This window comes from Bos mutus, chromosome 26 (genome assembly GCF_027580195.1).
Source record: "Bos mutus isolate GX-2022 chromosome 26, NWIPB_WYAK_1.1, whole genome shotgun sequence".
NCBI lineage: Eukaryota > Metazoa > Chordata > Mammalia > Artiodactyla > Bovidae > Bos > Bos mutus.
The window spans coordinates 36,376,354-36,391,639 of NC_091642.1; the positions used below are offsets into that span (position 1 = coordinate 36,376,354).

A 15,286-nucleotide genomic window follows, 5' to 3' on the forward strand; every position below is an offset into this window, starting at 1 on the left:
AGAGATCCATATCAATATACCAAATACTAAATTTAAAAAAAAGTCACGAACCACTTAAAGGGCTTGATATAGTGTTCATTGTAAAATTGGGATAAAGATTAACTGCACTAAGAAATAACTTTTTGCTTTTCACTTGCTCAGTAAAAATAACCATTTTTGTTATCTTTTTGAAGCACAGCTCAGATCTTACTCCTTTCATGTTGAAATCCATTCCTCTAAGGACTTCCCGTTGCTCTGTAGAGGACAGATCCATAAGGAGGCCTTCAGGGTAACACACCCATCTGGCAGAGCTGCCTGCATTCCTGGCTTCATCTGGTATTTTGCTCTCTTTGCTCTCTAGACTCCAGCTACACCAGTTTTCAAGTTCTTCAGCGCACCAAGCTTATTTCCACGTCACGGCCTTTGTGCATATTCTCTTCTTTCCTCTCCTTTCCTTTAAAACTCTTCCTCCTTTCTTTGCTTAGAAGAAGCCTGTCTTCAGTGTAGCATAAACATCCTTCAGGAACGACTTCCCTGATGCCCCAGGTATGCTTCTTCTGATAATTATAGTTAAATAATCGATTTTTCACTTGGCACTCCCGTACCAGGTGGTAAGCTCTGGAGATAAGGACCCCATCTTTCCCCAGGGCCTAACACAGGGCCTTGTACAGAATACACAGCCACTGAACATTTAAGTGAATGTATATCCTAGAGTCAGGAACTCCTGTTTTTATTCTGTTGAATGATATCCTTAACCCTTTAAGCAAAATGCTTTCTCCCTCTGAATTCTTTAAAATATCACTAAACACATGAACCGTCTAAAAAGAATGTTGCATTTTTTTTTTAACAAGGCTTTTCCAGACAGAGATGGTTTCTTTATTAAACAATAAGAATTTCTTACAAAACCTTTTAAGTCTTGAGCTCTTGAGACAAAATACGAAACGATGACATTAGTATTCCACTTTCTAGATGTCATTTGAGTCATCTGATGAACTAATAGGTGATCGTAAGCATCTTAACAGAGGCTTTCTGAAGATTATGTTAAACTTAACTGAGTGACTTCAGGAGTAGAAATTTCATCAGGATAAACAGCACTAAGGAGAAACATCTGAGGCACAAAGTCTTAGGGTACCTTCAAGTCACCCCACTCTGCTGGCCATCTTTACATCTAGGGCTTCCTTAGATCTGGAAATGAGGCTGGAGATCTGTAAAGTTTTCTCATTATAAGGAGAGGAACTTTAAGCTCAGAGAGGTTAAGCAAGATGCCCAAAGTCTTACAGCTAATACAGAATGTTAGGGCTAAAATTATTTTCTCACCTAAACCTGATTGATCCTATTAATCTTATGGTTTTCATATTATTTCTTAAAATTCAGTATTCTGCAGAGGTACCTCAGGAGCCACTTTACTGAGTGGATGAAGAAACCTAGCCCTAACCCCAACTTCAACTGGACCAAGCAATTCCATCTTGAATTACAAAGTAAGATCTTGTTCAAGGGGATAAAAACCCTGAAAACCACTAATCAGCTTCTTATAATTCTCAGTCTGTGGGCAGTAAAGCAAATTTCCTGTTTGCATTTACTTTTTATGCTTTTGTCATGTGAGATGAAGCTCTGCTGAACTTCCAGCTACTTTACAAGAAGCCAAAACAGATTCCATCTAACCTTTTTCCGTCGTATTTCCTTCTTCCTGCTTTTTCATCTCTTCAATTACCTTCATCTTTTCATCATACTCATCAGCTAGGGATTTCCATTCCACTCTGTTGTTTTGAAGACCATTCAGCATAGGTGTGATTTCTTTGTGAAACCGTGAAAACTCCTAGAGAGAATTTTAGGTTAGAAACCACTTAAATCATTTGGTTCATTTTCAGTACCTTTCATATGCAGAGAAGGAGCCCTAAAGAATTATTACAGTGCTCAGAGCTGTTAGGATGAGATTAATTCAGTACCTTGTAAGTGGGAAAGGTAGCTCTTGTCTTTCCTGCTCACCTAAGTTTATTCAATTTGCTTACACCTGAGTTCTCTCACCTTTCATTGCATCCTTGAAGGAAAGATAAGGGTAATACCTCAAACTACCTTGGAGAAATGATGACAACCTTAGTGACTTTCCATGAGGGATGAGGGTGACTTTGATTTTAGTTACATTTTGAAAGAAAACTTCTCATCCAGAAAATGATATATTTCACTCACATAATCTGTTTACTTACCTTATATACAAAAGTACAGACAAAGTCAATAAATCCAACTTGAAGTTTAGGTAGTTCATCTTTTTTGTTTCTGTCCATCATAGGCTAGAAAGAGAGAGAAATTCTTTAAAGATAATTTTCTAAGATCCAGTGGACAAAACAGACTGATTTGTATTGATAATTTTTAATCAGTAGTGCGTTTTTATGTCAAGGTTTTTACAATGGGTTGTTGCTGCAGCACTGTTCTCTCCAGATCTCCTTGTTCCCAAAATTCATTTGCGACCAGGAGTGCTACCTGCAAAGAGGGAGGACATGATTCATGACAGTCATGATTCATGACTTAACAGAATTTGCATTTTATCATAACATTTTATCCTTAAATGAGTAACATTTAAGGACAGAATTTATAATTAATGCTTGAGGTATTGTCATACCATATGTTCTTTGGCTTTAAAATGATGTTATTTACAGATTATATTGAAATGGACAAGGGGGATTTCTCTTCCTACTTCAGTGTGGTAGACTCATTCTGGGCGTGCCAATCTCCTAGCTGCTATTACCACCACCTCTCAACAATAAAAAGGGGAGAAGGGAGGATGTCTGTTTCATTATGCTTCAAGCTCCAAAGCTTCCCAGATCCTCCTTTTGTCCTGCTTATCATCTGCCAGCATCTAGCATGTATCTGCCTATGTGTTTATGCACATACATGCACAGCTTAGAACACCACTTCACCTGACTAATAACTCCTGGTGGCTCAGACGGTTAAGCATCTGTCTACAGTGTGGGAGACCCGGGTTCGATCCCTGGGTTGGGAAGATCCCCTGGAGAAGGAAATGGCAATCCACTCCAGTACTATTGCCTGGAAAATCCAATGGACACAGGAGCCTGGTAGGCTACAGTCCATGGGGTCGCAAAGAGTCAGACATGACTAAGCGACTTCACTTTCACTTTTACCTGATTATGTTGTAGGGATATTTGAGAGTTAATTTATATGGTTTTTTAAAAACCATATTTATCAAGTTTGTTGAACACCTTCTAGCTGCCTTACATTGGCATGATCCGGGCTTACCAAGAGGAGTTAAGATGTGACTTTGATCTTTAAGATGCTTACAGTCTAATGAAGTCAGTCATGTAAAGAATGTGGAAAGTTCTATCATATCAACAGCTATCAACTGCTGTGGATCAAGGAGAAAGATAAGGGAGGTTGCATTTATGCTGTGTCATCAAGGAAGACTAGTAGCTCGCCCGTAAAGAAGAAAGGGAAGAGTGTGCAGATAAAGTTGAATGTTTATAGCTTGTGTGAGTAGGAGCTTAAGAGTGTGAGGCAATAACATGGGAAATAAGGGAAATAAATTAGGGAGTATGAGTTAAGGACAGGTAACAACAAACCATGTAAGCTTTGCTGGGAAGTTTAACTTGATTCTCTGGGCCAGTAGTTCTTTTTCTTTGAGCCCTACGGTCCCTCCAAAGCGCACAAGTGGTACAAGAGTGGATGCCAAGAGAGATTGAAGTACAGTAACTTTGCTGTTTGCCTCTTACAAAAAGTGACCTATGTACAACTTTTTGTGCAAGGAAAATAGACATTTCTTTTTTCTTTAAAAAAGCTTGAAAACTTCCAGCAGTGGGGAGTTCAGAAGGCTTTTTAAGCAAAGCAGTAGCCAAGCAGAGCTCTATTTATAAGCATTCCAGCAGCAACTCAGAGAAAGGTTGGAGAGTTCGTGCTGAGAGAGGATCACTTAGGAGGCTGCCACCATAGTTCTGACGAAAGAGGAAAAGTAAGAACTAAGAGGGTAGCAAGAGTGATGGACAGAAATGGTTTTGGAACGAGGGAGATGGACTCAAGCCTGAGCCCAGGTTTGTGGCTGGGGTGACTATGTAGATAAAAGAATTGAGGAGGAAGAGCAGGCAGGCAGTGAGGAGGAAGCACAGGTGTTTGGTTTGGAGCCCAGCTATTCTATCTTAACAGATACAGTCCACATTTACAGTTGAACCCAGGGAATTCTGGCCTCTTCTGCTTAGGGTTTTCCCTATGAGTTAACTGAGGGAGAATTCTTTCTACGAATTAACTGAGGGAGAATTCTTTGATCGATTAGCAGGAAACCAAGTGGTAAGCAGATGGCTCCCACTCATTCCCCACACTCCCCAAGGGTGGGGAAGACCTTCCTTAGAAGACGCCCTTAAACTGAACCTGCACGGAATCCCTCCGTCCATGGGATTCTCAAGGCAAGAATACTGGAGTGGGTTGCCATTTCCTTCTCCATGACTGACAGCACACCGAAGAGGAGACTAGGAGCAAAACCACCCTTGAGGGATGAAGGCACTAATGATTCATCCTTGCTGCATGCTTTATCTCCTCTACTAAAAACCCAGATGCTCCATGAATAATTTTATGTAAACTTCTTACAGCCTGTCCAGTGATAAACAGGAATTCCTTCCAGAAAGCATTTTCTTTCTAAGGTTCCTTCTGTTTCCCTTGTCCTGGGCGTGACCAAATGACCTACTGACATTTGTGAGCTCTTGAAAGCTGTTTGCTTTTCTTCTCTTAACAGAAACCCAACAGGGAACATTGTACTTTTGTCTTAACTTCTTAACTTCCTTTTTTCTTCTTTGTAAATTATAAACTGATGGTTTCAGAGGACAGGTCCAGGGTAACGAAGGTAACTGCTTATAAAATATATAGTCATATAATTGACGGTTATAATTAAATTCTGAGGTTGCCAGATACTCTCACATTCACTGTCTCATGGCGCCTAGGCAGAGCCGAGGGCCTGACAGAAAGTGGGAACCACTCACCTGACTTTGCACCTCCCAGGGCTTGGTTATAGCTGACAGATCACATGCAGTCATCATCATTGCCCTGTGAAAGAAAACAAAACATGTTAAAATAGAAATATACAAGTTATTTTTGCCAAAAGCAAAATAAAATTTGACTTCTCACATGATAATCTCTTTTTTGGTTGGATCAATGGTTACATATTTGATGGCCTCTTCTTCAGTTTCCATTTTTTCACAGGCATCAACAATTTTTTGAAACATGGTTCTCTTCCTAAAAAAGAGACAACTGTGCGACAATTTTAGCATATAGGACCAGAGGTTTAAAGTGTCTTTAATATGTCCTTTCAGGTTTCATGTTCCCACTTTGCATCAGTTGTCCACATTGTGGACCCAGGCAGGAGAAGAGGGAATGGCTGTGTAACCTTGATACAGAAAGGGTTTAAGACAGAAAAATCACAAGTCAGAAAGGAAAAAAAAAAAGTAAATTTAAATACATTAAAACTAAGAGCTACATGTGACAAAAAGATCATAACAAAGGCCACAGGTTGTGATGAGACATTGTAAAGTATAAAACTAACCAAATATTAGAACGTAAAATATATGAAAAGGTACAAAATTATAAGTGTGAATAATAATATTCTGTCTCACATTAACAAATATATTTAAATATGCCCAGATCAAGAAGAGTCCAGATATGGAATAATAGGAACTCTTGTAACACTGCTGGTAGGAGTTTAAATTGGCGTACCTACTAAGGAGTGCAGGAGTTTTGCCATGTGGTATAAAATTGAAGATATGCAAACCCTACAGCAGTCCCACTTCTAGATATGTACTTTACAGAAACTCATATACACAAAGATACACAATGTAGGCAATGATGAAAAACTGGGAATAACCTAAATGTCCATGAATAGAAGAATGGCTAGATTAATTATGATAAAATCACCCAGTTGAATATACATCTAAAAAGAATGACCTGGATCTCAATTTACCACCAAGCTAAATCTTCAAAATGTTGTGTGAAAACAAGTTGCAGAAAGGTATATACAGTATGATACCATTTACTGAAAAATTTTAAACACTTAGTAATGCCATGGAAAACATGAGTGGGAAGGATGAATGCATAGCAATACCAAGACAGTGGTATTTGTGAAGAAGTGGGGTGGGGGTGTGGCATTCATGATGGAGTACGGAATGCCTCAATTGTACCACTTTCCTTGAAAAGATGTCTAAGACAAAATCTTAGCATTTGTTGAATCTGGACTATAGCTATTTGGATATCACTTATCTATTTCGAAGTATCTGCTTTCATGTTTGAACTATTTAATAATTGAATTTTTAATGAAGGATTGGAGAGGCATAATTTAATACTGCCCAAGTTGTTAACTATTTAGACCCTGTAACTAGTTCACCTTGTCCTAATGCATTTTACTTTATAGTTCACCAACAAGAAAATGTACAGAAGCTAGGAGTATCTGGTCTCCTTGGTAATCATCATCATTATTATAAATAGGCTAATGCCTCTGCTGTATGTAACTCAGAAATTTTTTTAGTTTGTTAATGTGCATCAGTATCACTAAGATTTTTCAGCTCTCAGACTCTGGCAGGATCAAATGTCTGAGCCTGCAACTCTAAATACCAGACTGCGAACTATGATGAATTCCCCAGGTCAAAAGGCACCGTGTAAGTTTTTATAGCATCAGTGTTCTGGCAGTGTATCTACTTTGATGCATATTCTTCAATTGAAGTTTCTTCAGATAACAAACTAATTAATATTAGGGGCTTAGCTTTTAAAATATGTTTCCAGATGTCCAGTAAATCCACCATCAGTTATCTTAAGGGTATTTATTGGTAATCCACAAAGAAAATGAAGAAATGTGTCTCTAAACAAATGTCTTTTAACTTTGAGGCCATGGACTGTGGAAGGCGGAACCACACAGAGTATAAGGGAGTTCCGTACTTACTTGAAATATAAAGCCAGGTCAGTCGCTATTATCGCAACTTCAAACAAATGAATAACTGTTTCATACTGGCGTTTATTTAGGTTCTGGAATATGTTTAAACTCTGCAAGATGAAAATTCAAAATAAAATGCCATCATTAATTTGCCTTTGATTCAACAAACAAACCGCCCTATGATGCTTTATAAGAGCATCTTATTATAGAAAGAAGATAAACGAAGTCTTAATTTTCTTGCTTTCAGTTTTCTCTCTTGGATTAAGTTACCTCTTTACTTATACTTTGATTAAGATAATTTAAACTCTTAAAACAGATTATTAGCAAATATTCATGTAATCAGTATATAAGTTTTCTTCCAGGACCAATTCAATAAAAACAATAGATTTAAAATTTCCTGTAGTAATTGAGAAACTTTAATAAAGAATATCTGGTATTTGTCCAATTGTTAGACATGTTGAATTATTTACCAGATAATTTCAGAGTGATTCTAGAAACTATTGGAGAGCTTTCAGAAGCTGCAGATTACAATAGTACTCACACATAGAAAAAAGTAAATCTTCCAAGTTGTTTTTAAAATGATGTCTTGCAATTCTATTTTACAATAACTTATTTCTACCTTTCTTCAAAGAGTTTCCCACTAATAGTCTCCTCATACATGGATCACCCTCAATTTTTAGTGTTCCAGAAAACAAGAGTGTAAATCTGGGAGTGGTTTTTAAAAGATAAGATATTCCAAAAAGAACATTTTTAGGAATACAGGCCAAAGACAGATGTGCAGTGACAAATGAAGTCAACAGTTAAATACAGAAAAATCCCACTGGAAAGGAGGAAACAGTCTCTCTGCCTATGTAGAGACAGAGGCAGCATAATGTAGAAAAGAACACTGGGTCAAGCACCAAATAATAACAGCAGACACCTAAGGCTTCCCACTCCCCGGGCACTGTTCTAAGTGCTCTATGAAAACTCTTAGTCACACAGCAAACCACAGCAGAGAGAGGTTAGGAAACTTGCTCAAGGTTGAACAGCTGGCACACAGAGCCAGTATAGCGGGACACTACACTGACTCAGTAAGGAGCCCAGGTTCAGTTCCCAGCCTCCCCACGTGGTAGTTGTAGCGTCCTGGACATCTCACTTAACATCTGTAAGTATCTGTTTTCTCAAATGGGGAGAACAACAGCTGCCCTGCTAACTGCCTGGCACTCAACCTGTGATCAGTAAATATTTGTGGAATGTTGATGCAGATGAGACAACTGGGAATGCATTTAAGAACAGTAAATTGCTACAGAATTTAATTATTGCTGTATCATTATTACTGGTAAGTTCTGAGGTTATCCCCAGTTTAAAATAGAATTGCAAAACCCAAGACCAAATATAGCTCTGTCATTCCAGGAGACTGAAATACTAGAAAGCAAGAAATGGACTAGAATTATGTGTGCATAATACAGCCTCCACCTAGTTCATCTTTTATAACTTCGAAGTCAAGAAAAATGGTATTTTACACAGCAGTAATAATGAGCTCATAATAGCAACTATAGCTAGACTTTTTAAATTGATAGAAGACATGGCAATTATACTCCAAACTACAACAAACAAAAGAAGACTTGTCTAGATCAAAATCCATGTCTTGCTTGAAAGAGACAGTCCTCAGCAGCACCTTGTGTGTAATCTCTGCTCAAATCTTCTGGATATAGATTATTTTTAACTGGTCTGGACTGACCAGGAAAAGGGCAGAGTAAGTGGGCCGTTTGGCATTTTAATCCCACTTAACCTTCCCTGATTTGGCTACTCTGGTGGCCTGCCTTTGGGTTGGTGGTGACCCTGTGGCATGTTTCCATCAGTGAGTCATTGCCCTTATCTGTTCACTGATGCACGTTATATGTTTCCCAGAGTGACGTGTAGCATGTAATTCCAACACAGACTTTGTAGGTCCAGTAGCACTTCAGGTCATTTTTGACTGCTGTACTAGGAGAAAAAAGGGGATCATGTGTGGAAATGCCCTAAATTTTTAGACAAATTATTAGTAGCACACTTTTAATCTCTTTATATAAGTCATTTTAATCCTTATTATATAGTGAAAAACTCTGCTAAAATAGTGGATCTCAGGTCTTCTCACCACACACAAAAAGATAATATGTTAATTCACTTGACTGTAGTAACGATTTTACTATATATCCATACATCAAAACATCATGTTGTACACATTAAACATGTAATTCTTTTTTAACTAAAAAAGTTAGAAAAAAAGAGCCAGAACATTATAGAATGGGGAGAGGGGACACACAGGGCAGGCTGCCAGATTTAAATAAACAATCCCTTAGGATAGACCTCGTCTCTACCAAGCGCCAGACCACGGACCACACACCACGACCACGATTATCAGTATTGTTTATGCGCCAATTACTTTTAATACATGTTGATTTTATTTTTAAACCTGGATACTTTGCTATTTGCTAAATATATGTGTGTGAGAAAAAAAGCTGTGTATATATATATAGAGAGAGAGAGACAGAGAAAATACCATTGTACTCCATTTAAGTCATACCTTTTTCTAATCCAGAACAATAAAACAGCTCTATTAAAGCAGACAGAATGGCAAACATTCTTTCACTTTACAAAGTAAATCAGTATTGCATTTTTTTTTTTTTTAAATATAAATATTTATTTGAATTGGAGGCTAATTACTTTACAATATTGTATTGGTTTTCCCATACATCAACATGAATCCGCCATGATGTACACGTGTTCCCCATCCTGAACCCCACTCCCTCCTCCCTCCCCGCATTTTTTTAAAAAAGATGACACACTTTTAAAATTAGTATACTTAAGAAAAAAGGATGTATGTTCAACTATTCAGTACTGCTTCCTTTGTTGATAGCACAATATTCCTGATTTTCACCTTTTTTTCCTTCACTCATTTTTACTGTACAAGTCTCTAATTGAAAAACCCTGTCTTAATTCAGTATCATTTTTTATTTCCTCTTTTCCTTCTCTCCTAGAAAAAGTTCTTAAAAGAAGAGCTTGTAAGTAGTTTCTTTTTCAGCCATGGATACAGATTCACATAAAAGATCCTGTTTCTGTTTAAATTAGTTACTTGAAATCCCTTGACCAAATTTATAGCCCATGTCTAATAAACATTTATACCTCTCACTGTACACATTGTGGGCCTGCCCCATACTTCATCTTATTTTTATTTTCCCATTAGCCCTCATTTTTTCTTTAATGTTACATGTATTTTTGGAAGCTCCATTAAAAATTTTTTGGAACAAGTTGAAGATTAAACATATATACATGCATGCAGTTGTTTTTAAGTAAGTGAAGGCAGAGCCAGTAATCTTTTAATTGGAGCAAGAGGTCTTAGAATGTAGACAGGGCATGGAAGAAGGAAGGATGTCCCTCAAAAATCCAGTCTGACACACAGAACAGCAGCAGAGGATGAGCTGATGGGGTAACTTCTGACGTATATTTGCACTGACTTCTATTACTTCATCATCTGTACCAAAGAGAATGCTTTGGGTAAAAAGGAGTGAAGGCAGAAAGTTGGCAGCAATGATCAGATCCTAACACAGACCCTGTAGCTTCACAGGCTGGCTTAACATGAGCCTTCCCGAAAGCCCAAATCAAAGAGGTGAGTTCTCCAGACCAAAGAAATAGAATTGGTGAGACAGAGTTTGAATAAATAGAAAGCTGAGGCTGTCCACAGTGCATTCCTGACCTCCCCTCACAGCAGATTGCAAGTTCCACTAAGGAATGAATAGTTTTCAGAGGAAAACAAGTGTAAAACCTCTGCATAAAGACCACAAGAACACAACCTATGGATTGAGTACAATTCCAACCAAAATACCAAGTTTGTGGATGTGTGTATGTAAATTGACAAACTTTTAAAATTTATATGAGAATACAAAGGTGTAATAAAAGCCAAAGCAATCTTCAAATAGAACAAAACTGGAGAATTTACACTGGAAGGAAGACTTTATTATAAAGCTATAGTAACTAAGATGACATATTAACAAAAGACACAAACTGACCAGTGTAATAGAATAGGGAATGCAGAACCAGACTATTATAATCAGTTACCTGGTGTAGGACAAAGGTATCACTGAAATGAAGTGGGTCAATAAATGGTGCTGAGTCAACTGGATTTTCACATGGACAGAAAATGTATCTTGATCTCTACATCAAACCATATATAAAGATAAGTTGTAAAATGATTGTGGATCTAAATGAGAAAGGTAGAACAATAAAATACCTTTATTACCTTGAATAGGCAAAAGACAATACTATACAACTAAAGAATTAATCTTTAAAAAATTGATCAAATGGACATTAAGAACTTATTTTCACCCAAATCCAACATTAAGAGAATAAAAAGGCAATTCACAGGGAGAAAATATTTGTGATATGTATTTCTGATGAAAGATACATAAATCAGAATAAAGAATTCCTACAAATCAAGTTGAGAACAAAGGTAGTCCCAAAACAGAATTTCAAAAGGTTAATATAAAAAATTGTAGTTTATATGTGTTAATGCTATTTAATTTGACACAAATCAGCACATCCCCCAAGTGACTAAAATGAGAAAGATGGCAAGTGGCAAGTGTTGGAGACGATGGAGAGCCACTGGAACTGTTGGTAAGGATGTATTAATAAAACTATTTTGGAAAACTGCTTGTCAGCATCCACTGAGGTTGAACACATGCTCACCCTATGGCCAAGCAATTCTATTTCCAGGTACATACCAAACAGAAATACACCCATGTGTTCACAAAAAGACATGAACTAGAGAGTCACAGCACACCACATGTAACAACTCTGAATCAGAAGTCACATAAAGGTCTTAGAGCAGTTGACTGAATATGTAAATACAGTGCATCACTGCACACGCACACACCCCAAACTAAGAAAATAACAATAGAAGAAAGGAACACAAAAGGCAAATGAAAAATACATCAAAGGAAATACCCAATGGAACATGAAAAATCCACACTAATACCTATAGTTTCAAAACCACAAGAACTCAAAGGGAAGACTGTAAAACAACAGTAAAGTTGAAAATAAACTAGCAAAACTAGTAGTAGAATGAGGAAAATGGAATTGAATATAAAAGCAATGTAATCCACAGTAAAGCTACTCAAATAGAATAAGCAAGGGACATAGTCCACAGTCTTGAGGAAATTAAAAGAATATTTAAAAATATAAAAACATAAATGGCAAGGAGATTCAACATATACATAATTGATATTCCCAATGTATTAGAAAAATGTCCAAAGATAAAATGAAAAAAAAGCTTCCCTGAAATTAAAAAAAAAGACAATGGATTCTATGGATATGTGTAACCTATAACAAGAAAAAAATAGATGCAGATACCCCCAAATAAACATTGACAGCATCACTCTGCAGGATGAAATTTTTAAAATAAAATTTAAAAAAAAAATAGATGCAGAATCACCCATACATTCAAAGTTACTAAAATATGAAGAATTAAGAATTATATGAACATCTATTCAGAAAAACAAAGTCACCTACAAGGGAGAAAATCAAATCAGCCATTTATACCTCTTTAACACCAAAAAACAGTCCTCCAGTTTCTGAGAAGAAAGGAATGACCCAACAACCTTTATATTCTTCCAAACTGACTTTCAAAAATGTAACAAACAGATCTTCATAGGTGTGTACTTAGCTTAGAGACTGTGAAAAACTACCAGATGACAAAAATCTAGCTAACTAAGATATGAGTCAAAATACACAGGAATGGACAAGCCATGATGAAAGTCTGAGGCTAAGTATCAGGCCCATATAAAAGTAGAAGTAGGAATAAACAATTGCGCCTCTTTGGTCTCAACCATACAAAAGAGATGACAAAGGGAACACTGTCATTTGGAAGTAAGACTCTGGTTCCAAGGCCTCCGACTCAGAAGCCGAACTATGATCACTGTGGCAACACCGCCAGGCAGAAGAGGAAATGTGACTGGAGTCGCCAGGGCTACAGATGGAACACCATCGAGGTGGCTGAGCGAGGCACCTACAAATACTGTCCTGAAGATTCAGGCGTGGGTTCTGGGAGAACACCTAACCCAAGAGAGCTGCTGGGCAGCATCCAGCTCATCTTAGGGATTTCCACCATTAGTCATGCAACAAATGCTCTGCTTTAAAAAAAAAAATAGACACTTAAGGAAATTATAAATTAATTTTATAAATCCTGATAACAGTAAAAAAAAAAAAAAAAAACTGATAATAAATACCTTACAAAACAAGTAAGAGATGTGGGAAGCAGTGTAAGTATTCGAATTGTTTCATGTTTTATAGCAGGGAGTTCAGAGATGGTAAAAAGGTAACATATAACCACTAGTTATTGATTTTAGTGTTCTCTATATGGATGTGAGAGTTGGACTGTGAAGAAGGCTGAGCGCTGAAGAATTGATGCTTTTGAACTGTGGTGTTGGAGAAGACTCTTGAGAGTCCCTTGGACTGCAAGGAGATCCAACCAGTCCATTCTGAAGGAGATCAGTCCTGGGATTTCTTTGGAAGGACTGATGCTAAAGCTGAAACTCCAGTACTTTGGCCACCTCATGCGAAGAGTTGACTCATTGGAAAAGACTCTGCTGCTGGGAGGGATTGGGGGCAGGAGGAGAAAGGGATGACAGAGGTCACTGACTCGATGGATGTGAGTCTGAGTGAACTCCGGGAGTTGGTGATGGATAGGGAGGCTTGGCGTGCTGCGATTCATGGAGTCGCAGAGAGTCGGACACGACTGAGCGACTGATCTGATCTGATCTGAAGAACTAATATTTCTTGTGATTATGGACACAGTTCTCTGAAGTTCTGTAATTCCTTCCCTTAAAAAATGTTTCTTCCATTAAGCTGAAGTAAAATTAAAATCTTCATTTAAGATAAATGCAAGGCCGCTCAGCAGTGAAAAGTAATGAATCACTGCTGGCTCATTCGCTCAAAATGAACAAATCACAAAATTATTGTTCTGAATGAAAGTCATCACCACAAAAGAGTAATTACTGGATGACTGCATTTATATAAAAATCTAGAAGATTCAAACGAATCTGTAGAGACTAAAAACATTTCATTGCTTGCTTTGGGCTGGGAAGGGAGAGAGGCATAGACTACTACAGAACTGAAGTGTTCTGTATCCAGCGATAGAGTCCCAGGAAGTCCCCTTTGTCATCCCGAAGGAGAGGACTGAAGGGTTCTTTCTGTGTCCTGAGTGTGGTGGGGTAAAATCTATCCAAGTGTAGGGACAGAATTCATAGAATTTGTATGAATAACACATTAAAGGGATGCTTACTGTACAAACATTACACTTCAATAAACTCAAATAGATAACTCTAACAACAACAAAAAAATAGTTTGGATAGTGAGATCCCCTTTTTCTAACATTGTTTCTAACCATCCTGCCCATATATAGTCACAGTGAGCTACCATGAAGTTCAGTTCAGTTCAGTCACTCAGTCGTGTCCGACTCTTTGCAACCCCATGAATCGCAGCACGCCAGGCCTCCCTGTCCATCACCATCTCCCGGAGTTCACTCAAACTTATGTCCATCAAGTCAGTGATGCCATCCAGCCATCTCATTCTCTGTTGTCCCCTTCTCCTCCTGCCCCCAATCCCTCCCAGCATCAGAGTCTTTTTCCAATGAATCAACTCTTCACGTGAGGTGGCCAAAGTACTGGAGTTCCAGCTTTAGCATCATTCCTTCCAATGAACACCCAGAACTGATCTTTAGAATGGACTGGTTGGATCTCCTTGCAGTCCAAGGGACTCTCTCAAGAGTCTTCTCCAACACCACAGTTCAAAAGGATCAATGCTTCAGCACTCAGCTTTCTTCACAGTCCAACTCTCACATCCATACATGACCACTGGAAAAACCATAGCCTTAACTAAATGGACCTTTGTTGGCAAAGTAATGTCTCTGCTTTTCAATATGCTATCTAGGTTGGTCATTACCTTTCTTCCAAGGAGTAAGCGTCTTTTAATTTTATGGCTGCAGTCACCATCTGCAGTGATTTTGGAGCCCCAAAAATAAAGTCTGACACTGTTTCCCCATCTATTTCCCATGAAGTGATGGGACCAGATGCCATGATCTTAGTTTTCTGAATGTTGAGCTTTAAGCCAACTTTTTCACTCTTCTCTTTCACTTTCATCAAGAGGCTCTTTAGTTCTTTGCTTTCTGCCATAAGGGTGGTGTCATCTGCATATCTGAGGTTATTGATATTTCTCCTGGCAATCTTGATCCCAGCTTGTGCTTCTTCCAGCCCAGCGTTTCTCGTGATGTACTCTGCATAGAAGTTAAATAAGCAGGGTGATAATATACAGCCTTGATGTACTCCTTTTCCTATTTGGAACCAGTCTGTTGTTCCATGTCCAGTTCTAACTGTTGCTTCC

The 15,286-nt window shown here is 37.9% G+C and overlaps 1 protein-coding gene across 1 annotated transcript in view; it reads right to left on the minus strand.

Annotated features, from left to right (window-relative positions):
• PDE6C (phosphodiesterase 6C) overlaps positions 1 to 15,286 on the minus strand; it is a 54,851-nt gene that overhangs the window by 3,703 nt on the left and 35,862 nt on the right. The window contains 6 exon segments of the mRNA XM_070363361.1: positions 1,642 to 1,795; positions 2,184 to 2,267; positions 2,383 to 2,457; positions 4,956 to 5,019; positions 5,101 to 5,208; positions 6,902 to 7,002. Coding sequence (XP_070219462.1) covers positions 1,642 to 1,795; positions 2,184 to 2,267; positions 2,383 to 2,457; positions 4,956 to 5,019; positions 5,101 to 5,208; positions 6,902 to 7,002 — 586 coding nt within the window.